The 27,328-nt window shown below is 35.3% G+C and overlaps 3 protein-coding genes and 1 long non-coding RNA gene across 4 annotated transcripts in view; 1 reads left to right on the top strand and 3 right to left on the bottom strand.

The window, feature by feature from the left end:
- Positions 1-14,271, bottom strand: part of megf10 (multiple EGF-like-domains 10) — a 92,514-nt gene extending 78,243 nt beyond the window's left edge. Inside the window, exon 1 of the mRNA XM_030149644.1 lies at positions 14,070-14,271. The gene's annotated coding sequence lies outside the window, so the exon portion shown is untranslated. The remainder of the gene's footprint in view (positions 1-14,069) is intronic.
- LOC115429886 (uncharacterized) lies at positions 1,150-27,244 on the top strand. The gene is made up of 3 exons (XR_003936838.1): positions 1,150-1,161; positions 5,805-5,808; positions 27,145-27,244. It is a non-coding gene; the product is annotated as an uncharacterized LOC115429886 (long non-coding RNA).
- On the bottom strand, positions 17,606-19,722 carry phpt1 (phosphohistidine phosphatase 1). The gene is made up of 3 exons (XM_030149682.1): positions 19,359-19,722; positions 18,564-18,691; positions 17,606-18,453 (listed from the first exon to the last, which is right to left on the bottom strand). Exons 1-3 carry the CDS (start codon positions 19,522-19,524, stop codon positions 18,361-18,363), a joined length of 387 nt encoding a protein of 128 aa, XP_030005542.1. The 5' UTR covers positions 19,525-19,722; the 3' UTR covers positions 17,606-18,360.
- entpd2b (ectonucleoside triphosphate diphosphohydrolase 2b) overlaps positions 20,431-27,328 on the bottom strand; it is a 35,217-nt gene continuing 28,319 nt past the window's right edge. The window contains exons 6-9 of the mRNA XM_030149670.1: positions 25,854-26,117; positions 23,212-23,331; positions 22,745-22,879; positions 20,431-21,712 (exon numbers count right to left, since the gene is read on the bottom strand). Of these exons, the coding sequence (XP_030005530.1) occupies positions 21,497-21,712; positions 22,745-22,879; positions 23,212-23,331; positions 25,854-26,117 (735 nt within the window). The 3' untranslated portion in view covers positions 20,431-21,496. The remainder of the gene's footprint in view (positions 21,713-22,744; positions 22,880-23,211; positions 23,332-25,853; positions 26,118-27,328) is intronic.

The following is a 27,328-nucleotide window of genomic DNA, read 5'->3' as shown; positions in this document are numbered from 1 at the left end:
TTCCATTATTTAACAGTATTTTTCGGCACCCCTGCTGCCAGAATAATACTGTTTTTTTTTTTACGTTTTTTGTTTTTTTGTTTGTTTTTGGGTTTTTTTTTTTACAGTGTATCAATTGCCTCTATATATGAGCAAAGTTTGTGAAGTAAATTGAAACAAAACTGAAGTTTTTAAAGACATTTGAAATTTTGCCCATTATAAGTAAAGTGGGGAGAAGAAAAAGATTTTAAAAATTCATAAAAAATTGGAACTTTGACGTACTTTTCTCGAAATGTAATGACGTCTTTTCTGGGTCAATGGTAATCTGTAAACCCAATTTGGTATGAATTCAAACAATAGTTTTGCTGCTTCAAACATTTGAAATTTCACCTAGTATAAGTAAATGGGGAAAAAATATTTTAAAAATTCATAAAAAATTTGAACTTTGACCTACTTTTCCCAAAATGCAATCAGATCTTTTCTGGGTCACTGGCAATCTATAAACCAAACGTGGTATGAATTCAACCAATAGTTTTGCTGCAAGAGTGTTAACAACAAAACAAACAAACAAACCAATCCAAAAACAATACCCCTTGCCTCCCCTTCGGGGGGTGGGGTAATAAACAAAGTCTGTTTGAAATTACCATAATAAACATACAGGTATTTTGTTAATAAAGACATAAAATATAAGATTGTTCTTTCTACTGCTTTTTTCCATTCATAATGTGGGCATTCTACTAAAATGTAAAAACAGATTTCCTTTTTCTGTCTTTCTTTTTATAATGAAATAACTAAACTAAATTAAACATAAATAAACTAAACATGAACATCACTTGTAGTCTATAAAGTTTGCATTGTTCTGATCACTGGTAACATCAGTGAACAGAAAAGTAATGAACTCAATGACCTCTGGCTCTGGTGTGATTTTTCTGTAAAACTCTCCACAGTGACACTGTAATGCCGGGGTGTCCAATCCTGGTCCTCGAGAGCCGGTAACCTGCATGTTTTAGGTGTTGTCCTCTTCCAGCACACCGGATGGTTGTCGAAAACATGCAGGATACCAGCCCTCGAGGACCAGGATTGGACACCCCTGCTGTAAGGAATCAGGAGCTCTGACTTTTTCTTATTTACATCACAGGAGCTGCTGTGAGAACACAGACGGTGTGAATCTGTGCTCTTCCAGTAAGTTTATTCTGCAGATTTTGGAATATCTTCAAGACAGAAGTGGGAGCACGTCAACCTCGTACTTTCCCACTGAGGCTCATTGGTTTTTCCTGACAAACAACAGCTGAAAGTGATGAGGTAGGCCTCCAGCTGACTCTAATGAATGTTGAGCAGGCCTGACAGAGCACGGCTTACACTGATTATAGTATACAACTGACCACAGGAGAACTGAGACCACGGTGTGACCATCACCGGAGCAGAGCGACTTATAGCACCAACAATGACTTGAGCTACATCTCAAATATCTCCTCTTCTTACATAGTAGTAGTGAACCGGAAGACGCAGCAGAAAAGACTCCAAAACACACTGTATCCAAATGCAGCTGTGTGTCCAGTCCAGTTTTGTTGACCACACTGTGTGTTGGTTTCATTTCACGGTCAGCTGTTTGTGAACTGACGTTGACACACACTTTCACTGAGGAAACACCAGTCATGTGACAGTTTATTCTCCAAACAACAACAACTTTCTAGGATTCCCATAACCAAGTGTTTCTTTTATAATAATAAACAAATAACTTGCAAATTTACTGTAATGACAAAAATAAGTATAACACTTTAGTAAGTCTCTTGTTGCCTGACATCTGACTTCTAAACACATTTACATGACTATAAAAATTCTATAATGGGAGTAATCAGATAGTTGTAATAATCAGATATAATGTGGTTAAATACTCTTCAGAAATGTGACAATTGAAAAACCCTGGTTTAAATGTTTGTCTATTATTGGATTTCTTTCTGAGGATGTATATATGTGGTGATGATAGAATACAAAGAAAAGAGAAGAAAAGAAAAGAAAAGAAAAGAAAAGAAAAGGAAAAAAAGGTAAAACTTCTCAGGTTCTATCTTCTTAAATGTAAATCTTTTCTGGTTTCTTTCATTTTCCATGACAGTAAACTGAATATCATATACCAGACATCATGTTGAGCTGTCGGAAATACTTTTTCACTATTGTCAGATATTTTTTATTTTACTCAATTACTCAAAAATATGATCAACAGATTAATCTTACACTGAAAATGATGATTTTACTTGCAGCCCTAGTAGCTCACATTGCCCCTTCTAGAGGAGCAGAAAAGAAGTACTAAAGAACTCAGGAGTAAGAATAATGATGTGTGTGAATAAGATCCAGGTCCTCTACATAGAAGTCAGTGCACAGACTGTTATCATGTAGGCCTTATATCGCCTAATGTTTGCAAACAACCAACTCACAATGCAAATAAAATCCGATTACTCCCAGTTATTGGATTTTCATGGTCATGTAAATGGGGTCAGTTCATTAAATTAAACAGCCTCCATTTTAGCTCCTACATTAGTTTCCATCTGTGCTTTAAATCAGTGAGCCTGTTAAAATGCACACTAATACTCCCATCATTATCTGATTTCTGGAGTTATCAGATTATTCAAGTGATCATGTAAACAGCAGTATTCTGATTATGAGAAACTGGATGAACACACCTGGATTTCTCCCCAATACTCCGAAGTCTTAATGTGTCTATACAGGTTAATCTGTTTTATTTGGTTCTTTTCCCTCTGCACATGTGTAAAAACAACTGAAATCATAGAAAACTGAAGTTACGTAGTCAAACATGAGAAGACGACAACAGGAAGTTTGAATCTACCATCACTATGTACATACATACTTCGAAAGAAATCCGATAATAGACCGGAGCGACTAAAGCAGGGTTTTTGCATTTCTGAAGTGCATGTAAACGTATCAGATCTGATTATTACAATTATCCAGCATCCTCCCATCATCCAAAGATATGCACTAGTAGGTTAACTGATTCATCTAAATTGCCCATAGGCATGAATGTGAATGATTAGTTGTTCATCTCTATATGTCCAGGTCGTTATTACTGCCGCCAAGGTTATGTTTTCATTGGGGTTTGTCGGTTTGTTTGTTTGTTTGTCTGTTAGCAAGATGACACAAAAAGTTATGGACAGATTTGGATGAAATTTTCAGGAAATGCTGATACTGGCACAAGGAACAAATGATTACATTTTGGTGGTGATCGGGGGGGGGGGGGTTTCTAGTTGAAAATGAGAATCAGTTCTCAACTAACTTCCCTGGTTAAATAAATAAATAAAATCTGATTGCTCCCAGTTATTGGATTTTTAGTAGCTTACCAGCCGACAGGCCATAAGCTATTGTCGTCATGCGGCGTCCGGCATTGTCGTCTGTCGTCCATTACAAAACTTTCAATCCTCTTCTCCTCTGAAACTACAATTCTGATTGACTTCAAACTTGGTATACAGCTTCTTTATGATAATGTCAACAAAAGTTAGTGAAATTATTTGGATCTGGCTCTGATTCTGGATTTGGTGCGACTTTGAAAAATTTCCCCATTATAAGCGATAGGAAGTGGATCAATGCAATAACTCAGTAAATATAAATGATATCAAGTGTAAATTTCTATAGTACAGCCCTGATGGGGAGATGACCAAAACATAATGGCCACATGCTGATCAGGATCTTCTTCTGGATCCGGGAACTTATGGTAAATTTAACATGGGCTCTTATGGGGAAAACATTTCAATCGTCTTCTTCTCCCAAACTACAGCTCTGATTGACTTCAAACTTGGTATACAGCTTCTGTATGATGATGTCAGCACAAGGCATTGAAATTATTTCCATCCAGATCTGATTCTGGATTTGGTGCGACTTTGAAAAATTTTCCCATTATAAGAGATAGGAAGTGGATTGATACAATAAATCAGTAAGTATCAATGATATCAAGTTGGAATTTGAATTTTTTACAGATCTGATTGGAATATGACCAAAACATGGGCTATTTCTGTCATATAATGAATACACATACCTGGGTGATAATAAATGGCATCTGGATACATTTCCCAAACCTTTTAATTTGGCCGGTAAGCTACAGGCCCATTGGTCCTATTTTTATGATCATGTAAACAGGCTCAGTACAGTTCCTTCAACAGCAGTTCACTCTTTACAGTGAAAAACCCTCAGAAGTTTTAGCAGAGATGAATAGACATCTGAAAAAGACAACAGCCCCTGGTGACAGAACTCTGACCTCCTTAGCTAAACATCTTTATTTATTACAGCTACACCGTGTTTATCATCATAATGAAGTGAGCGAATAGGTCTGTTGTGTGTTTATGTAGTTGTAACTGACAGGCCCATGCAGTTGGTGGTCTGGAAAAGTGTGAACATGTGTGGGATTTCAGCAGGTGCAGCTTATTAGGCCCATTAGACTGTGGCTCTTATTTGTTCAGACTTTCTCCAGTGAGTCCTTTACTACTGTTAACAAGAACAGGTGGTGCATTTGGAAAAGGAAACGTCAGGGAATCGTACAGAAAATAGAAAGTAGAGATTTGTGAGGCCCAGTAAAATGAGTGCAAAGGAAACCAGTAGTGTGTATGTTCCTATAATCACTAAAAAAATTATTAGATTAAAAGATGAAAAATGGTGGCACAATATAAATTCAACACACATGTAAGGGGTCTGCAAACTACGGGTGAAATTGTTCTTTGCAGCCATGTTAAAGAAGTACAGCTTTTTCAATAATTACCATAACTTTGAATTGACCATCTCTACTTTAATGCTTCAGTAAACACATTTAATAACACTATTTTATCAGAGCAGTGGGCGGTAAATCTTAACTGAAGCTTTGTAGATTAACTGCAGTTTTTTGTCCAACTGATAATAAACACAGAAACTAGCCACACGCATAAGGAATTGACTGAGAAACAGAGGGAAACTAAACTTTACACATTCATCAACAGTAAGTTTAATCAACAGCGAAGTAATGTGTCTAATATTCTAGATAGATATTACACTGACAATCAAGTCAATAGTGTGTCTGCGTTGGTTATTGTATTGCTGTTTTTCTGTATCTGGCTGAGATAATTTTATAAACGTCTTTGTCTTCTTGTATTTTGATGTTTGTTTTTCTTGCTTTGCTTTTTTATGTGCAAAAAATAAAAGATAAATAAAATGGAGGCATAATAATACTTTTAATATCCTCAAAGGTCATTAAGTATTTTTGCCCAATAACAAGAAAAATATCATCCACTGAAGCTTAAATGCAGTATTTTAGCCCAAACACAACAAATCCTTTGTTATCATCTGATAAATATAGCTCCTATGAGTCTTAGCCAAACGTGTCCTATCACAACTTCATCTTGCAGCATTAAAGTTACTTTAAAACTGAGGCAGAAAAGCTCAGACTTTTGTTCATTAGATGGAGAATCAGCTTCATCAAAGAAAACACCAGCTATAGAATCATGCAAATGGAAACTTATGGCATGTTCCAAAGTGCTGGGAGGTAGAATATATCCCACCTGGAGTTAATGACATCCCATCAAAGCATTCCAGACAATCCATGTTGAACATAAACAACAAATATGGACGGCCGCAGATCTAAGCTCCTATTTTCTTTCTTACTGAAGAGGCATTTTGACTGTCGACGATACAGTGTTCTCATTTAAGTAAACGAGATGGTAGAGACGAAAAAACAGATGAGCTAATTACACATTGTGAAGTTTTTTGGGTTTTTTTTCATTGCAAACTTACACATTGTGTGCCGCCATTGTTGTGCTGACACCATGTTGTAGTTCGTGGTGAGGTCGGGGTAGATCTGTGGTTCGGGGTAGTGGATCTGGCCCCACTTTGCTACTACTACCTCTGGCTTCGATGGGCATTTCAATGCATTTTACCAAGTTGGAAAGAAACTTTCCACCTCAAAGCACTTTAGGACGCACCATTAGTGTACATCAGTGGCGGCTGCTTGTCTTTCAGAGAGGGGAAGCTCATTGTCGGCTTACATGAAAAAAAGAAAAAATCAAGTTATTTAAACATAAATTTGGCCCTCCATTCCTTTTTAAGAAAATGGTCAGTGACCTTATCGTACCAAGTAAACAAGAAAACATTGAATTTATGTTAAATTGAAACAAGGAAGTACAATGAGTGTGTTTTATTTACAGTGCAAGAAATGAGCAAGTAATTTCGTAGTGGTTTCTCTCTCGATTTCACAGCAGAATGTGTGACGGTATTAAACTGAACTCTGTCAGTGAAGGAGTAGATCTCAAAATAGCTGTCAATCAAACGGGATTCAGCCTTTCGACTGATCCTCCAATCAGCACATGGAAGCCCAGCGTCCAGCCCGGCTGAGGTCCGCCCACAGCTCCATTCATCCCCAGAGACGCCGGGTGTCCAGGGGCAGGACAACATCGTGGCATTTATCCAATTACTGTCCAGTTTTGAGGCAATGAAAAAAACTGTTCCACTCAGTCCCACTGAAGTGCATGGACGCTGAGCGTCTACGGGCAAATGCACTGAGCATAGATCGTATGAGAAAACAGCGCAACAGGAATGGATGAGAAGTGAACAACATTGAGTCTGTTAATTTGTGATAAAGCTGATTCTGAACGAACTCGTCCTTGAGATGAACGTATTTTAACACATTTGTAGTCAATGAAATGTCAACACAACTGTACATATTTAACCATTTAATTTTCGTAATTTTAGGGGAAGCCGAGCTTCCCTTGCAGTCTATGAGAAATCGCCTCTGGTGTACATCTGGATTTAAGGGATTAAAACATAAAGAAGCACAATGGACATTAGTCAGCATCACTGTAAATATGACAGTGTTAGCTCAATTATCAACTGTTGTCCCTTGGTCCACAATCAAAGACCTAAACTGTCACCATCAACCAAAAGCATAAGATGACCTAAAATGTTTATTAAGTATTGAACCACTAATTCTATCAATATATCTTAGTAATTAAGGTAAAATGCAGTTTCTTAGGTTTTCAGCAGCATCAGGTTTGTCTTGTTTGAACGCTCAGAGACTATGAATGTGGAAACGCTGTCATCTTCTGCAATGCTGATTCAGCAATAAAACCCATGTAGTTTCATAAATGACAGTGGTTTTAGATGCTTTTGTTCAGTTAATGATGAATTTTGCTTTATAAGTCATTTTTTCTTAATTTTTCTCTCTTCTCATATAGTAACTTTTGATTTTCCTTTAAGGTTTGATGAATATGTACATGATCAGTACATTAAATTTAGGAAAATACCTGATTTTCAGTGAAAAAATGCAAAATGCAGGGGATGATTTTATAATAAATGGTGATAAATCAATTAGTAAAAAATAAATGTATAGAAAAATGTATCTGGAAGTCAAGAATAGCTCTAGGTCTTTAACAATTAAAGTGTACATTATATAAATACAGTCACAACATTCAAAGTTAATAGAGAAGAAGCAGATAATACAGGATAAAAGCTTGGCCACAGTTAGTGAAGCTGAGAATTAAAGTGTCCCATGAGGCTTTGCGGTTGTATCACATGGTCTCACTTCAGCCTTTGCTCCTGGCAGACAGTGGTCATAAATCACAGGCATGTGAACAAACTACTCATACTGTTATTCTTCTGGGAGGAGAGTCTTCTCCCACACCAAATTAATTATTAGACAGCAATACATACAAATACATGGATTTACCTGTTTTGTGCTGCAGGGGCAGTGTGTCTTTGTAGGCAACACCCAGTGCACACGACAAAACGCCAATGGGATTTCTCTGCCAGCTTTAGGATTTCTGCAGAAAATAACCTTATGATACTTATAAATTTAATCAGTAAATGAAGCAAAACCAGAACCATATTATCGACAAAACTAAAACGAAAACTAAAACATTAAACTACAAACAAAAACACCAAGTTCCCATGACAGCAATAACCGCAGCCCCAACACTATTAAACCTCCTATCTGTAATGTGATTTCACACGTTTAATACAAAAACCTTCCTCTCTTATCACCTGATCTCGCAACTGAATAAAACAGTTTGTTGTAAAAGTTAGTGTTGTAGCTAAAACTGCACCATCCGAGACCAAGACATTTCTGAGAACTGAGGGTTTCAAGACCAAGACAACACCAAGACTTTTAAGGGTTGAGAGTGAGACAAGACCAAGACTGTACATACAATGACAAACTAATAGAAGAGTGAATAAAGTAAGAATTCTCCATTTTAAGATAGGTTTACAGTAACAGAAATGGCGACAGTCTCTAAACTTTTTTCAAAGGACCACAATGCAGGAAATCTCAATTCTTAGTTTATTTTTCAGTGTCAAAAATCCAGCATCAACTGAACAGCAGCTGCTTCAGTCACAGAATTACAGCATTAAAATGATGGAAACATACTAAGGCTTAATAAAATGCAATGACAAAATACTCAAACGTCTTCACCATCCAAAACAAACCCATGAATATATATGCCTTATTTTTTGTCAGTTTTTGATTCAGTGTGATTTTGCATGTCGATTTACAGAGGTATTCTTTGTGGTTTTGAAAACCACACTTTATTACTAACGAGTTTGCAGACATCACTGCTGCCGGACATGTTAACACCTTCTCCTGGTCTCCCTTCACTCTCACCACATGCGTGAGGGAGGGGGAGGGGGTGGGGGGAGTGTTGTCACTCGTGCAATGTGTCTGTATGCAGCCATTGCTGAGGAACTGTGGGAAACAAATCAAGCAACCAATAACTGGTTGCTTTGAAATAGATCCTTTTCCACTCTAATCAGTGGCGTGAGCAAATAACTTAACAGTGGTGGTCTCGACCGGTCTTGACTTAAAATCCTGAGTCCACACAGTCCAAGGCCGAGACAAGACCAAGACGTTAAAAAAGACCCATCTTGTCTTCTATAACACTGGTAAAAGTGGTGAGAAGATGGTTTCCAAATTTGTGATGACGTTTATTATTGGAAGTCTCATGTCAATCAATAGTTAAAAAACAACTTCTTTAAGACATGTAACGTGATGTACCTTTGTATTTTATAAAGTTGAAGCAAATGTGAATCTCTGTTAAGCTTGTGTTCAGGCATCAAACCAAAACCCACTAAAAAAGCCTGTTGACTTTAAAATGAGGGAAACAAACATTAAAAATGTTGACCCACTTCTGAGTATTAAACTCATTTCTGCAGTAAACAATAGAACTGCCTTTCCCAAACTTAAGGATACATAATGTTTTTTTATTTGAGTAAAATGCAAAGCAATGCTACAAGATACCAGGTTATTTATCTAATTAAGATGGGTGAAAAGTGTTCTTTTTGTGCTACTGTGTTCACTTAAGATACTGTGTGTGAAGGTTTTTTTCCTTTCTTCCAAACCTGGTTCTGAGAAAAGTGATCAATTTGCGCATGACATGAAAATGTAAAGACATCAAGTTTACAAATGTACACTTCAACAGAGTCACTTGAAAATCCTGATGAGAAATGTGCGTACAGTGGAGAAGAAATTGGTACAGAAAGCTTAAAATGGTAAAAACTGGAAAGTCTCCAAACTGAAACAAGCAAAAGATATTTACTGAGCGAAGCCAGTTTTAACAGTGGAAAAGTTACTTAGTCATGCTTGTTTGGGTACATTAGCATTGGTTTATTTCATGTTGTCACTAGCGCTGCTGGCTAGTTAACGTTACTCATTAAAGGCTATTACATTTTCCACAAGAACAGAGAAATGTGTTTTCTCTGCCAGGGTTGGTTTTCACACATCATCTGGGCAGAACTTTTTTCTCCTTTGGTGTCTGACATCTATTGTTTGATTGGTCAGAAATTTGAAGTGGGCGTGGTTAACAAAGGTTGACGGTTAATTTGCTTTATTATTCCCATAGAGAAATTTGTTCTCTTCATTTTACCCCTAACACACACAGTACCTAGCATTAGCATTTAACATCAGCATGTAGCATACATTATGAGCATTGAGCTGCCATGGAGGATGCTCAGGGAACATCTCTAGATCTTCATCAGCACCATGGTCAAGGACACAAATAAAAGAACGAACCTTTGTAAATCTGTTTTCTTTAACAGAGAACAGGTACTAAACACAGAAAGGCTCCGTTCTGAATAAAAAAAAGCAGAAAAGTGGAGAACTTCTAAAGTTCTGCACTTAAGTGTCTAGTGAAGTACAAAATGTTCTTGTTCTTTCAGAGTATGTAATAACCTTAATGTTCCCACCTCAATTAAGCAGCAAAACTCAGTAGAAAGTTGGATTTTGAAAGTTTGGGTGCTGGAGAACCTTAAAATTTCTCGTTTGGATCTCAAACTGAAGATTGCCAGGGCACAATGTCTTGAAAATAAGGTTCAAAGATTTTTTATTGTCAGTTCACTAAATGCACAGGACATAAAGAGAATTGAGATACCATTTCTCTCTCACTTTCGTACTTAAATGCCATCCATTTAAAAGAGGTAAAAATAGAATAAAAATCAATTAGTCATTTAAGAAATAAACTACAATAGAAAATAAAAGATATAAATCAAACCCATTTAAAATAGAAGCGGTGGTGCATTGTGTTTTTCAGTTACTGACTGTAAGAAAAAGTCTGTGGAATAATCTTTGTTCTGCATATGTAAGGAACATTCATTCAGATCACTGAGGTATTGAAACTACAATGAATGGATTCAGTTATGACATCTATGTCAAGCCTATGTTTGCCCATCTCGTCTTAAGACGTTTACATATGATTTGACAATCGAAAATGGTTTTCTGTCTATTTTTGCCACAAATCTTTGAATATTCAATATCTTGGTGCTAGTGTGATGTTTGTGTTGGAGTGTGGACTTCTGAAACAATGATGAGATGAGGAGGTACATGATGGAACAAATCTGCAGCAGATGTGACATCAGTACAATGTGGAAGATGTTGGAAGATAGTGACTCCCAAAGGCTGTAGTTTAAGTAAACTTTGTAGGCAGCTGAAAGCTTAGTCTTTTGCATGGTTTGCCTTAAAAACTGCAAAACTACCAATATGTAATATAATTGTACATATGATATTTAACTGTATTATACTGCACTTCTGCTGTTTTGCACTTCTAATTGGATGCTAACTGCATTTTGTTACCTTGTATACTGAGTAATGACAATAAAGTTGAATCTAATCTAATCTAATCTAATTGGACTAACACTTGCTGCTGAGACATGTTAAAACCTCCCTGAGAAAAGCCCTGACCCAGGCTGTGACCTGCACCAGCCAGGCTTTAGAGAGGGGGGACGTTCCAGACATTAACACCACAGACCATGACCAACATGAATGTGTTGAGAGGCGAAGTCATGCTTTACAGCGAGATGTATGCTCTGACTCTGAGAACTTGGATCGTCACATTCCTTATGTTGGTGCATGTGTTTAGAACATGTGCAGCTGCCCAATGGTCAATTATACCCTCAGTGATAGAACAGCCCTCCAAATGTATAGTACGACTACGACTCAGACTGTGATAAGAAAAAAAAAAAGTAAAGACACAAAGATTTGGATTAAAGCAACAACAGGTTACAACCTTATTAAGCAAGCAAACTATTGTTAAAAAAAAATAATAATAAAAAGAAAACACCAGAATTATCTCTCATGATCACTGTTTATGTTTCCACCTCAGCTGAAGACTCACTCCATCATCCCTTCATCCCTTCCACCTAAACGCTGTGTTTAATTGTGTTCTTCCAGCCCTAGTGGCAGCATCTCGCCTCCTAAAATAGTTGTGGCAAAGAGCGGCATAGTGGCTGTTTAGTGGTGTGTAGTGCATTTCTGAGATCTTTGTTGTCCAGCTTTAAGGATGGGAGAGGTGGAAGGATGTAGGTCATAAGAGGCAGTTTTAGAAGCGAGGCGTTCCAGCGGATCGGTTTATAGTTAGATTTACAGTTACAGTGACATGTTTTAGTAACATGATACCTGTACTTTCAAAACTTGACTCTTAAGCAAAAAGAAAAGTATGTGAATATTTTCTCAGGAGAATGTTATTCTTGGGAACATGGAATAACGGATCAGTACACTACTCCAATACTTATATTTCTATATCTTTAGCCTCATAGTATAATTGCCTAAGTTATATTTTTTTCAGGTCACAGTCAATGATGCAAAATAAAACAGCAGTGTTAGGAGACTAAAGTTATGCAGATATTATGCAGATGTTTATTTCTACCTGCATTTCCTTTGCACTGTGTGTGCATAATGCACTGTGTGTTGCTTTTGCTGCTGAAACTGTTAAATCTCCCCAAGGTGGGATTAATAAAGTCTTATCTTATCTTCACAATTTGACTAAAAATATGACTGAGGCAATTACGCTATAAGGCTAACAATATCCTCTTACTCCTCTGTATTGTACCCTTTATGTCATAGGATCCCCTTAGTGTTTGGTAAATTACTAAAAACACAGTGAAACAAGATTTATGGTTAAAATAAAGACTTAAAACAGCATATTAGGTTGTGAATTATTATATTAAATATATACTTAGCGTTTTATTGCTGGTGAAATAGGTTGATATTTCTACCAGGGAGATAAACATACTAAATTTACTAAATTAGTGTTTATGAAATGGAATGATACAGCCTTACAAACACCCAAATCCGTTTGTTTGGTCTAGCAGCATTTAAATAGACACAATTAATGGATGGAGGGACCGTGACCATATTTGGACAGCAGGGGCGGGGCAATGAGAGCCTAGGGAGTCAGAGGTGAGCTAACGCTAATTGCTAACTAACATAGTAAAGATGCAAACTTCATCAAGCACTGTTTAACAAAGTCATTTCACAGTTTTGTTAGAGGAACCTACTGACCACAGCAACAGTCAAGCTGTCTTTTATTAAATAAACTAAATAAATATAAAATATCAATCAAAACCTGACATGGCAGACGTCAAAGTTTCTAATTAACCTGAAATCCTAATAACAGGGACAGAGCAGAAGATAGACCACAAAATCACTTTAAAGAAGTATCAGATAAAACAGATGAGGCCACAGTGACTCCTTGAAAACATGACTGACTTGCTATTTTAAGAGAAAAGCTCATTGTAAGTCTATGGTCTATTTGGAGCCAGCATCTAGAGGTCGTCGGTGGTATTACACCTTTAAGATACCTCCACATTAGCTTCATTTTAGAGCTGAGGTCCTTGCCCTTTTTTCTACACTATCTGCCTGACAGCCACATTACATTTTCATCTCATAGTGGACTGAAGACAGAACTAAAGCTACAGTGACTCACTATTCCCTCTAGTGGAAGAAAGTGGTAGAACATAATCTGATCAGCAATCCATGTATTGACATCATTGACAAATACTTCTGAATGTTTTAAAAGCAGAATGTTGATGTTTGCAAAGAGGACATGAGGATATCAGTGACATATGATTAAATAAAACAGGTCACTTCATTTACTAACATTACAAGTTACTGAGAATTTTAACATGGTTGGAAACATTTGATTAAATGTGAATGCACCTTTAAACATGAAATGTTTACATATTTTACTGCAGTAATGTTGCTTTCAATGTACAACCTGTACAGATGATCTTCAAAATCTGCAATCACAGACAAAACTGTGTCACTAAAACATCTGCAGAGCCTTTTGGGGGGTTTTATAGGATAAGATGAGGGCTGGAGGGCTCATTTCTAAATAGTGCACATTATGAAAATGAGACAGAGGGGAAATGATCTGAGAAAAAAGTAAAGTTTTGTCCACAACTGACAGTAAATACAAAGGGATTGAATTAATCTAATGTTAGATGGTTGATTAAGAGGAATATTTAAGTACATTTAAGTTAATTATAGGACTATTTTAAGTGACATAACCTTAGTAAAACGGTAGGTCATGAAAATAATAGAAAATACAAGATGAGTAATATCTCTCTGAAATGTAAAGTAGGTACTGTAAATTAATTCAGTGTGTGTGGTAAAGGCTACATTTACAACAAATTCTGCAGCACAAACAACTTTAACCATAAGGAAAACTCAAATAAACAAAGTGCAGTGGTTTACACTCACTGAGGGTCACAGTATCCACAGTCTGATCACTATAACGACATGTGCAGTAGGACTAACCTTTGCACATCACATCAGATGGCACAGAGAGGACAGGAAATTGTACCTGATCTATGAGAGAATATCGATCCTGCTCTGGCTCATGGGTCCTCGGTGCTGACAAAGATTAAGTCCAGTGGATCAGAGTGAAAAGTCCTCCAGAAAAGTCCGGTGGATGTCAAGCTGAAGTCATTGAAGGCGGTGTTTGTGGAGTCAGATCAAACGCGTCTCCTTCAGCCTCGCATCAACACAGTATGAGAAAGTTTCCACATCTGCGACGGTGGACGGACCAGGCCGTGACGTCACAGCCCCTCCACCAATCACAGCCCTAAGCTCAGGCATTCACATGGAATTCAGATGGAGATGGAGATGGAGATGTGCAATTTATTACTAAAATAATAATAAAAATTAAAAAAAAAAAAAAAAAAGAAAAGAAAAAGAGACTAAAAACCAAATGTAAAAAATCGACATAAAAAATGCATCAAAAATGAAACAATGAAAAATAAATAAATAAATAAATAAATAAATAAATAAATAAATCTACATTTTAAATAAATAAATAAATAAATAAATAAATAAATAAAACTCAACAACTAAACATTTTAAAAAATGCAACAAAAACAAACCAAATTAAAAAAAAAACAAAAAAAAAAAAACAAAAAACGAAACAATCAAAGAAATGAGTATTGATAAAAATGAATAAATAGATTAAATATTCAATATAATCAGTGCAGCAGTAAAATGTAACATACACATTCAGTAACATGAATCCAAAATATTGCATATATTACTAAAAAAAAAAACTGACAGGGCACATTTAACTGCACAGTATCTACTTTTCATAACTTCCATATATTTTTGAGATAATATACATAAAATAACAAAAAAACCTAATTTAGGATAGGTGTTTTTACTGTTTTCAATGCAGAACATTTACTTATAGTGGAATATTTTCACATTATTATTATTATTATTATTATTATTATTATTATTATTATTTTGTGTTAGTGTTACGTCGAGATTTTCACCCTTCACCTTGGAATTTAACTTTCCTGTAGAGGCTGAAAAAATAAATAAGTAAAAACATAAATAATCATTAAAACACACAGATACAGAGGTTCTTCATTAAAGGCAGTGTTTCTGTTTTTTCTGTAATGTGTGTTTTGTTTTGTTTTTTTGTTAAAGACATATCAGCTTTATTAGATGACAGTAAAATCCTGGACACTCCAGTAGAAACAACGGTGGACTCTGAGACAAACAGATCATTCTGAAGTGAACAGGAAACAATAATCTCCATTTCATATGATCATACTCTTTTGAAAATATCATTATGAATATGATGTTCCATTTCTGGTGATAAATCCTCATAAAATCCAGGACCTTTAAGTCTCAGTGAACTGTGAACTCATGTTAATCTTACCACCGACAGGGGGCAGTATTTATCTGTCAGAGTGAGTTCACATCTGCAAATAAAGCCTGGCAAAGGAAATATGGTCAAACTCATTATTTATTATAGGTATATTTTCAAATCTCAATGAGTGTGCGTTTTAAACTGTAAAGACAACATGATATTTTCCAGGAATAGAAATAATATTAAGACTAATGTTGCTACTACTACTACTAATATAATAATAATAATAATAATAATAATAATAATAATAATAATAATAATAATAATAATAATAAGTCTTCTCTCCATATTCATACTTCTTTTGTGATTGTGTTTATCTGCTTAAAGATACATTTAATTTAGTAAAAATAGTAACAACCTTTACACACAGTTCACATATAGATCATTATGCATATATACATTGATATTATGTAACAAGTTTACATAATTTCTAGGTTTTGATGGAAAAATACATCTAACTTAGAGATCAAGCCTGTCATGATTTAAAAATTTGCAGATCTCACATCTAAAGTGTGATTAATGCAACATGAAGGAGATGTTTCATGTGAAATATACAATATTAGCTGAATGTAGAGGATAAGAATTGATGTGACTGAAAAGGCAAAGTCAGCTTTCACACATTTTCAATAACTGAAGTTGTTTCTGTTGTGGTTGTAGGTGTTTGAGGTTTTAGTTATGCCTTACCCCTCTACATATTCATTCACTACACATACCAATTCAATGAATTTTGTGCCATGTCTAATGCATGTACAATTTTGCGAGTTTTGATCATGTTTTTTTGCTCTAAAATGCAAAACATTTGGCAAAATTAACAATAAGCCTTACATTTAAAGCATGTCCTCATTTTTTTCATTTATATTATTATTATTGTTTACAAATTGTGGTTTAAATAAAGTTTAAAACGCATCATAAAGCAGAGTTCATATGTGGGAGCTTTACAACATTATAAGACCAGACCTGAACTAGATTCACAAATAGACATGATTTTACCTGTTTTGGCCGTCTGTTTCAGTTTAACACCAACTGTTGTGTTAAAGAAAAGACAAAGGATGATTTTTAATGCATTTATGACAAAAACTTAAGAACTTTTGTTTCTCCAACACTGTGACTATGGGTAGTTCTTAGAAAAAAAAGGAAAAAAAAAAAAAGCTAAGTTACAGGTAAGTTACTTTCATTCATAACTTATTCACTCATTTTTTCATTATACTCATCATCCTTCTATTATTTTCCCAGGTACATTAAGCACAAAAAGAAGAAAACAAAGAAAAACAAAGCAAAGAAAAATTCAGGTAAGTCACTTTCATTCATAACATGTTCACTCTTTTTTTTTTTAAAATAATACTAATCATCCTTCTGTTTTTCCCCACATACATTAAGAAGAAAAACAGAGGGCAACAAAGATAAACAAATCAAAGAAAAGGAAAAAAACAACAAAACAAAGGTAGATCAGGAAGAAAATAGAAGGAAAAAAACAACACAAAGCAAAGAAACGTTCAGGTAAGTTACTTTCATTCATAACTCAGTCATTCGTTTTTTTTTTTCCATTATACTAATCATCCTTCTATTATTTCCCAGGTACATTAAGAAGAAACAAACAAAGAAAAGAGAAACGAAGCAAAGAAAAGTTCAGGTAAGTTACTTTCATTCATAACACATCTACTCATTTGTTTTTTTGTTAATTCATTATTCATGTTGTCAGTTTCCTAATGAAACATCCAGATTGTTTCATAGTGTAATGGAGCAGATCTTAAAGTAGATTTTGTACTTTTTGTGTAATAGATGCTGTATATATGACTTCCACCAACACTTCACTGACTGAAAATATTAGTCATCCCCTGAATTATACCAACAATCATACTTTACCAAAAAAGCATTAAAAGTTCTACTATGTTAATGAAGTCAAACAAAACACTGAGTTGAATTCCTAAGAGAGGTTTCCAGGTTTATCATATAGTATTTTGCAGGGTTTTAACAGGAGTGTGAAGTATGGAAGAAATATACAGGACAGATAAGTACACTGCTGAAACACACAAAATCCCACATTGCTTCTCCAGTTTTTTTTTTTTTTCCTGAAGTGCATAACCGCACATATGTATTTCTCAGCCTTTGTAGTACAGCAAACATGTAAAAAGTAGTAGCAAACACACATTTCCTTTTACTTTCATAACTCATTCACTCACTTTATTTAAAATTATACTGATCTGCCATACCAAGTCAAAATATCTGTAGTGAAAGAGTTTGATATAAGCTCTGTTCAAACCATCTTTATGTTCATCCAATAAACTCCAAAAAGTCAGTGTTGTACTCTCTAATACTGAAGAACAGACTGTAACAGCCCAAGCTGAAATCCCATGGTTTATATTCATACAATATTGGGTCTTTATGTCCTTTCATTCTTGTATCTTCTAAAACCATTAAAGCCATTACGTTCATCACTGGTTCACAGCTCAGTCCAAAGTGAGATGAACATGGAGAGAGGTCACTTTAACAACCCAAACAACTTAGAACATTTAAAGACAAACATATGAACAACAGGACAGTGCATTTAATGATAACTTTCAGTTTAATTCAACTTAATGAAGACAAGTGACTCTAAAACAAGTCAGAGTGCTAATGGTTGTGTTAAAAATCATGATCACATATATGTTTTCATTGAGAAACATGGTCCACATGTGAGTTTAGGTGACTGAAATTCCAAATTTACTTTAATAATTACTTGTATAAGCTATGTAATTGAACTGAAATTCACACTAATGGCAGTTTTGTGTTTTTACACACATTTTACCAAAAAAACATCACCTAAGAAAAGGCCTGTTAATCCCAGGATGGGCTACCGCATCAGTCTTTGTCTCCGGTTAATATGGAGGATCTCAAAGCTCCATGTGAGACTCTGCTGTTGAGGATAGGTTCTACATCCGTCCATGACAAACAGCTTCTAACGGAGGACTCAGTATCCTTCATTAGCCCAGGTGACCTCATAGTCTGGATACCGCGCCTTCAACTTTTCCGTTGACACTGCGTGGTTGGCTCTCCCAAATCCCTGTAACCAAGCATCCACATAATGTTGAAGTAACAAAATAAATAGTATTTGGAAAGATTTAGAAGAACACATTAGTTTAAACATCCACAGACAAAACAGGAGAGTCTCACCATGGAGTATCCGTACACGTGGATCTTCTTGGCCTCTGGATCGTGTTTGATCCGTCCTCCTCCGATACACTCACAGTCCAGGTGTCCACCCTTTTCCAGCTCCTCAGAAACCTTGTCATAAATATCCGCTGTAAGGAAAACAGTAAAAGACTTAAGTCACATCAGTATGAGACTTAAGGCTGTGCATAATTTTCCTGCAAAAACAACAAAGCTAAAGGTGGCCTAACATTTTTGAACAAAACTGTACAAAGCATTGGGTTAGGGTTAGTTTTAGACGTGATTTCATTTCTTTCTTTCTTTTTTTTTTTTTTCCTGATTCAAAGCCGGTCAATATTGGACTTAAGGGCCACCGTACATGTTCATCTACAGAACCCGCCTGAGAAAATGTCACATTTTAGCGTTTTCTTCAATATCAGAATGAATTCCTGGTAGAGGTCTGTACAACTGTTTGTGCAACAGTAACAGGAGATTCTAGCAGCTGATTCGGCATCATTTTAATGGCGATAATCAGCCAACATGTAAACATACTAAGGCTGAAAAGAAACGCAGTCAATCTTAGCAACATCAGCATTAGCATCATTAGCAGGACAGCATTAGCTTAGAAATATAAGCTAATATGAGTGTTAATCTACCATTAAGGCGCTCATAATAGTGTTAGTGAGCTTTAATAATATCCACAAAGTCCAATCTATGGGGTTTATTTGTCCGTGAACAGTCTCTTCTATATGCAGCTTATAAAAATTCAATAGAGACTGCAACTAGATCAGTCAAACTTGGGGGTTTTATTTCACTCACCGTGGTACTCCGCCCAGCCGTACCCCCGGACTATGTCCACTTCTGAGTCGTCGCCCTCCTCTCGGCTGTGAACCCTTATTAACACATATTTGAAGACACCAGAGGGGTCTATGTCCGCCTGCGGGATGTTCATCATCAGAGCCGCAGCCTTCGTCTGGGTGCACATCTCCAAACCTCCCAGAACAACGCAAAACAAACAAACAAACGGCCACAACACCCGGGGTATCTCCACAACTCCCGTGTCAGACAACAAGAGAAAAATTCGGCAACGGAGCTCGAAAAAACTCTGAAAAGCGACAAATTAAGTCAACACACGCTGCTGTCACACTGGACCGCCATGCGAACACAACAAAGAGCACTTCCGGTATTTTTAAGCCTTCACAATAAAAGTGCAAACAGTAAAAACATGAAGCTATTAATTTCATTCGAAATCATATTTTAGTGGTATCTAAATTCAACCGTAGCTTAAATGACAGAGGGCCAACATGGTTACTATACTGTCAGCCTTAAATAGGGAAAAGAATTACCCTAAAACTAGGGAGGATCTAGCTTAGCAAAAACCATTAGCGTTTTATTATAAAAGATACCTAAAGAACATTTCATAGCTCGATATGAAATTATTACTGAAAAGTATTACCAATATTTAAGCTATAGAGAGGTTATCGGCAAATACATAGTTCTGTAAAACTATTAGACATTTAAAAAAAAAAAAGAAGAAGAAGACGAAAATACCGGAAGTAAATACTGGTGTCAGAAACAATGCGCTTCTGGAAGTTGTAGTCCAAAACCATACTGGAAGTAAAAAAAATAAAAAAAAAAAAAAATAATAATAATAATAATAATAATAATAATAATAATAATTAATAAATAAATAAATAAATAATAATTTATCTTTTACCCAAAATTATAAATGAATTCCAAATAAATGCTCACTCAGAATACAGAATATACACAGAGTATAAAACTTTGTTGTTGTTTTTTTGTTTGTTTGTTTGTTTTTTTAGAAATTACATTTCAGGCATCACTTAAACATGCAGGGTTAAACATTATGTAAAGTTTTTGAGATACTGAATCAGTTCTAAGAAAGTCTTTATTCAAAACAGCTTTCACAATTTTATGTCAACACTGGAATGTCTACACTGAAATTCAGTATTAAGTTACTCAAAAGAAAGAAGTGATGATGTTCCTGATGCAAGTTTCTATGTGAAAAGTATTTAAATTAACAAATGATGGGGTTAAATATTGGTGTTAGTTGTCTCTTGTGTTGACTACCACATAACAGGAAATACTTTTTACTTTGCAGTTTAACTGACACACAAGTAAAAGCACAATAAAACGATAAATATGAGATTTAAGAAATATCACTGAGTTACACCAAGACCTGCACAGCATAAAAAATAAAAAAATAAAAAATGTTGAAGGCTATTTCCTGCACTCTGTTTGTTTACACAGCAAATTTGAGCAACATTGGTATTTTAATATTTTTTATTCAAGTAAAATTCAAAACCAAAATATTGAAGAGTGACGTTAATGAATAAATACACATTTTGGCAGATTTAGAGTCAGTAAATTGCTAATTATTCTCCTAATATTCATTATTGTCATTGATTTAAAAAAAAAAAAAAAAAAAAGACAAGAAAGAAACAATATGTTTAAACTGTGTAATAGTCTGTAAAATAATTTCCATACACTAAAAAGTTTGGTTTGGCCATTAAGTCATTTAAGGATGCGCCCTTAATTATGATTTTCCTATTCTCTAAAAGTTCAGCAAAATTACGGCTCAATGTCTGCACCACAGTCTACCAAAATAAATATTAATCCTTTATAGAATAATGTGATAAATGCCTCACATTGATTGTACTTGAGAACAAATCTACCTGAAAAACATCTGTGAATAAAAAAAATGATAAAATGTGAATTGTAACTTGTCAAACTAGTTGAAATGTGTACATTGTGCCTCAGTTTACTGTAAAAATCATTCACATTTATGCACATTCACTTAAACACAGGTTGTTGTTTTTTTCCGTTCCTCATTGACATGTGAAATTATATTCAGACCTTCCAGTTGAGGTTGTAAACATCAGTGCAGATTGTACTGCTCTGTTTTAAATAAAGTCCTGTCTGCACCGAGTTCATGTCTAAATGGTGCTTTCACTGCCTCCTTTCTTATTCCCATCCCGAACTCGCAGAAAAATAAATCCAAGGACTGCAATGAGAAGGATAACGAAGAGGAAGATGAGGCCACCCCAGGCTCCGGGTGACAGGGCCTTCCTCACCATCGGGGTCTCAGCCGGCAACAAATTACTCAAAGTCAGCATGTAGCCCAACGCCCAACCCACTGAGGCATCGCCGGCCTGAGAAAGAAATGCCACAGAGAGTCAGAGGTGAAATCCTTAGTAAAGAGGTTTTACATGAACCGGTCAGACCATGTTATGTATAAAATGTGAAAATCTCAGAGACGGTTTCAAACAATATCACAAAATTTAGCACAAATGTTCAACTGGTCACAAAGGCATCTTGAAATTATTTTAGATGATCACAGGTTAAATGTGAAGATGACCTCATATATGTCTACTTTATGACCATGATGTCTCAGTAAGAAGCCTGAACATCCATGTGGGTTCGATGCTGACCTGAAACAGTTTTGGTGGCCAAAGATGACCTCATGTCTGTCTCTGTAAAGAACAAAATACCTCAGGAATACTTCAGGAAATGTCCTTAAACATTCATCTAGAATCAAGGATCTACTGAAAATGCTTTGGTGGCCAAAGGCTGAGATGATTTTGACCTCACAGAACACATTTTTTGTCATAACTGAAAGAACTGCATGGGCATATGATGACGCTCAGACAGTGGATGTATCTGTTTGAAATTATGGTTCTTGTTCTTTACTCTTTATTGATCATGAAAGTATCATTAAGTAGCAATATTAACATCAGACTGGATATGACAAAGAACATAAGGACTTGTTTTAACTTATATAAAGCATATTTGAGTATCTTGAAAATTGCTACTTAGATAAAACTTCTTCTTTTCATTATTATTATAATTATAATTATTATCATTATTATTATTATTATTATTATTATTATTATTATTATTATTATTATTATTATTATTATTTCAAATTAAAATCCTAAATGTATCAGAGATTTAGTTGATTTTAATGTTATCTGTTGTAGTTTGTGTCATTTTTCCTCTTGCCTGTTTGGTGCTACTTCATCAAACACCACTATGAGCTGCATGTACTAAAATACAGACACATATTCAGGTCAGAGAACTTGCAGCCATAGTGTGTATATATAAGGCCCTGGTCAAAAACGAATGTGTCCTGTAGTGGATTGTGTTAGGGTTTGGTGAATGAAAATAAGATGGTGATGAGTTACCTTTTTCTGGAAGGAAATCCTCGGGAATGACCTGTCATCGAAGCCGTAGCCTCTCATCATGAGGACTTTGATAAACACAGCAGAAGCGCAGTAATCCTGCAAACGAGATGTTTGTTCTGGAGCGACCAGCTGCAACTGAAATAAGAACCACATTTCAGGACTTTAAAGTCAAATATAAAACACACTCAAACCGGTGATAAGTTTTAATTAATGTGGTGTGACCGTATTAATGCAAGAAGAATTAAAACAATTTATCCTGTTTAGTGTTTATTATATCACTGAATATTACAGATACTGATTCATACTGGACAATTCTTTCATAAAAGTCTCAATAACAGCTAATCAGTGAAACAAACTACCGGAAATTAGAGCTTTCGATTCTCCACACATCCATAAATACACGTACAGAGACATATGATGTGTTATACAAATGCAAAAGCTACAAGAGCAGGATTAAATAACATTACTTGGTTGAATGTTAATCCGCAGACTTTCCTGGCTGCCTCGTCTAAATCTAATGGCGTCGACACCATGATCCCAGTGACTCTCTGAAGGAACGAGTGAATGTAGAAGAAAGCGGAAAATGCCTGGAAAAAAAAAAAACACAGAAAAAGATAAAGCTGAAACAGTCAGACTGAATTAAACACTAATGTTAGCTTCAATAAATCACACAAAACACACAGTTATTATTTAGATGGTTGATTTAACCCTTTCATGCATGATGTCCATATTTGTGGACACATAGTTTAACTCACTTTCCAAAGGGTTATAAAGGCAATATTCTCCAGACCACACAGTAGCAGTCTATAGACCCTCAGCAATACAATGAAAAAAGGATCATCTTAGTTTTAGAATTTGGAATGCTCTAATCTCATAAAGTTAGCCTCATAAGACCCAGCTATAAAGAGTTTCACAGCTTTATACAAAACAAACAAACAAACAAACAAACAAACAAACAAACAAACAAAAACTGTCCATCACAAAGGACATTCTATAAAAATTTTTAAAAATGTATCTGAAAAAACGGTTGTATCATGATGTTTCCAATATAGGCAATTATTTAATTAAAAAAAGCCAAATCTTGTACTTTCCTGGGTCTCAGGAGGTTAAATATCTCCTTAATAAAACCATATATTAAAAAAAAAAAAAAAAAAAAAAAATCTACATACATTTAAATTTTAGCCAAATTTTGGGTAATAAAATCAATCTAAAAAAAAATCTAGATGTTTTTTTTTTCAGAATTCATGCATGAAAGGGTTAATGTATTTACTAGGCCTGTAACGGTACACATACCGAACCGAAGTGTTTCGGTACACACCTGTTTGGTTCGGCACACAGCTGTACCGCAACAGCACAGTATGATGAGAAAAAGAAAAAGTAACTAAAAATGTCGTTCGATGCGGAACTTTAAATCCGCTTAAGTTCCACACAGACATATTGAAGGAGCACACATTGACCTGAAATACGAAATAGCAGCTGATATAAGGTTAAAAAAAAAACAACAAATACGATGTCAACCTGGAAGGAAGAGACTGAAGACCCTCTGCTATGATTACAGTCCTGTTTGGAATCACTGTGGGTTCAGGTGAAAGACAACCGCCTATGTACGGTAGTTCTCAAACACTTACACCTGCTCTCTCTGTCTGTCTGTCTCTCACACACACGCTGTATAATAGAGGAATAGAACCCGGGAGTTGGACGTTGAAAGGATCTAAAGCTTCACTTTCGTTTCACACCAGTGTTAGTTATAGACCCCACCCCCATCTATATTAATGTGCCCCCCCCCCCCCCCCAACCCAAAAAAACAAAACAAAATAAAAAAACATCCCCCCTCTGTGTTTTTGACAAATCACACCCTGCACACACACGCACACACACACACACACACACACATACACAAAGGGGCCTAAACAGTTTGTTAGCTGTCCTAAAATAAATAATTAGGTTAATTTTGTTGTCAATGGTGCTCTTCAGTTTGTTAAAAGAGAATACCAGTTTGTCCTCTTGTTAATGCTGCACTTCATGTGGAAATTTTGTTGTTATTTTTATTCAGAATGTGAACTGACAGAACTGTGATTAGATTTTTGTTGTTTGTTCAAAACTACCTTTCAGGGAAAAGTGCAATACCAATGTTTAAAATACATTTAGTAATATTTTGCTTATTTTATTTTCTATTTGATTTATAGCAGCAGTTTTTCTATATTCTATTGTCTCCAAAAATTGGGGGAAAAATGTTAAAAAATTCATAAATGCATTAAAGACATTTTGAGGGGTTTTCTTTCTTCCCGTACCGAACTGAAAAAAAAACAAACCATGGCTCTCAAAACCAAAAACATACTGAACCGAAAATTTTGTGTAACGTTACAGGCCAAGTATTTATGTTGAACATTATATGTAACTATTTGTAATGTACCTTTAAAATGTTCAATTATTCACCTTCTATATTTATCATTTGTGATTAAACATATATTAAACAGATATTAAATTAAATATTTCTGCTAGGTCAGAAAATAAAATATAATATGACAATGTCTGCCCATTAACTATTTATGGAACTATTTTTGCTGCAACTTCCAATTAATTTTTCTCAGTATCCAGAGTTTTCACTAAAATGAAAGGTCTTTGTGGGTCATAAATCCGAATTTAGACAGGTCTCTTTACAGGTATAACAACTGATTCAACTGGTGCACACCTTATGTTTAGCTGCCTACATAAATTTTTTTTGTATTCTGTATTGTATATTTTGTATTCTCTGTTGTTTGATGTTAAATTGCTTTTTTCTTGCACTGTAGGGTGGTGTTATAAGACAGTTGGCTGTCCTACATTCAAAGGTTCAGTTCTGTAACTTAGCTGACCTCTTATGATGACAATGGTGATGTGATTTTCCTTGGAATACGCACAATAAATAGAGTGTTCAGAAAAAATTAAAGAAAGACAAAATATGAAACTGAAAGTCAAATCAAATAATAGCCGATGAACCTGCGAAATGTACATTTTTTGCTAAATCTGAGTAAAAATGATAGAAATGTGCTTTTATTTTCCACTTTAGCAAGATAACAACTACATTCTCAAATGGTATAAAGTGTGTAAAGCTGATTGGGGTTCTTACCATAAAGTTCCCAGTGACATTGGGCTGGAAGACCCGGTCAAACGAGCACTGAGAGAAAGGGCAGCTGTCGAAGGAGAAGATCTCCGTGACGATTCCCAGACACTGCTCGTAGTGTCCGCTGCCCTGGACTGTCAGCAGTGCCTGGGGGCTGTAGGACGGCGGTTTGGACCCGGCGGTACACGGAGAGTCGAAGACGTTGCTGAGCTTCAGAGTTCGACTGTATCCTGCTGGATAACAGGGATGGATGATGGACGCTGAGTTCCCCTGAGACAGAAAAGGACAAACAAAACCTGAACTCAGATCCCATTACTGCCTAAACTTATTAACAATTATATAAAAAAAGAAATGATCTGTGCTGTTGCTGTCAAGCAAATACTAAATTAAGCAAAGATTGTTAATTTGAATATAGTACAAACAATAACTAGGATGCAAATTAGTGACATTAGGTATAATTTTCATAATTTTTGTAATAGTATTTTCCAGTTTCAGGTATGGAGATGATTTTATTGATGCTACTATTGATCAGTTCCTCCAGTCAACAATCCAGACAAAACACAAATGATCCAAAATCAGAAGATCAGTAGAACCAAGATATTCTATTCTATTCTATTCTATTCTATTCTATTCTATTCTATTCTATTCTATTCTATTCTATTCTATTCTATTCTAAATTAACCCATAAAGACCCAGTGTTACTTTTGTGTCAGTTCTCAAATGAATTTTTCTCTCTATCTAACCTAAGTGATTTATCATCATTTATTATACTATTATGCTCAGTATCTTGGATTTTTAAGTGAAAATCAGGTATATTCCCATTTTTAATTTACTGATCATGTAGACGTTCATAAAAGCTCAGATTAAAATCTAGGGTTTTATATAAAAAAAATGAGAAAACTCAAGAAAAAATGACTTTTTCAATAAAATACATCATGAACTAAACATAAACCCAGTGTATCCATCCACTGTCATTTGTCAAACTCCATGGGTTTTACTGGTGAATCAATGTTGTAGAAGATGATGGTGTTTCCACGGTAACTATGGAGCCTCTGAACGTCTAAATGGGTCATATCTGATGATCATGAAAAGATTACAAACTGCATTTTGTCTCAATTATTTACATGTATTGATATGTATGTTAGATCAACAGATTATTAAACAGGTATTACACATTTTAAATCAGTAGATTGTTTTGGTCACTGCTGGATGTTTGGGTCTTTATGGGTTAATGACACCATTACAGAAACAGGACGTTGAAATTGATCCATGAACATCAGGAATCATAGATAACCAGGTAACATACGTACATTCACAAAGAGTGTTGAGCAGCACCTCATTACAAGAAGAGTGGAATATTGAGGCAAATTTGTGACAATAGTCTACAAAGAGTTCATCTGTAAAGGTCAGGGAGGATGTGATGGCAAAATAAACCAAGTCCAAGTGCTCAGAGTGTTTAGATTCATTCACTTTTCTTAAGA

This window comes from Sphaeramia orbicularis, chromosome 12, assembly GCF_902148855.1.
Source record: "Sphaeramia orbicularis chromosome 12, fSphaOr1.1, whole genome shotgun sequence".
NCBI classification, from domain to species: domain Eukaryota; kingdom Metazoa; phylum Chordata; class Actinopteri; order Kurtiformes; family Apogonidae; genus Sphaeramia; species Sphaeramia orbicularis.
This window is presented reverse-complemented; position numbering and strand designations above follow the sequence as displayed.

Bases quoted from the DNA above. Each gene is read 5' to 3' on its own strand.
- phpt1 (XM_030149682.1), bottom strand. From the start codon at position 19,524: ATGTGCACCCAGACGAAGGCTGCGGCTCTGATGATGAACATCCCGCAG. The intron at 18,692-19,358 runs GTGAGTGAAATA...TTTTCCTTACAG, and splicing joins CGGCTGGGCGGAGTACCACG to CGGATATTTATGACAAGGTT. The intron at 18,454-18,563 runs GTGAGACTCTCC...GCTTGGTTACAG, and splicing joins ACGTGTACGGATACTCCATG to GGATTTGGGAGAGCCAACCA.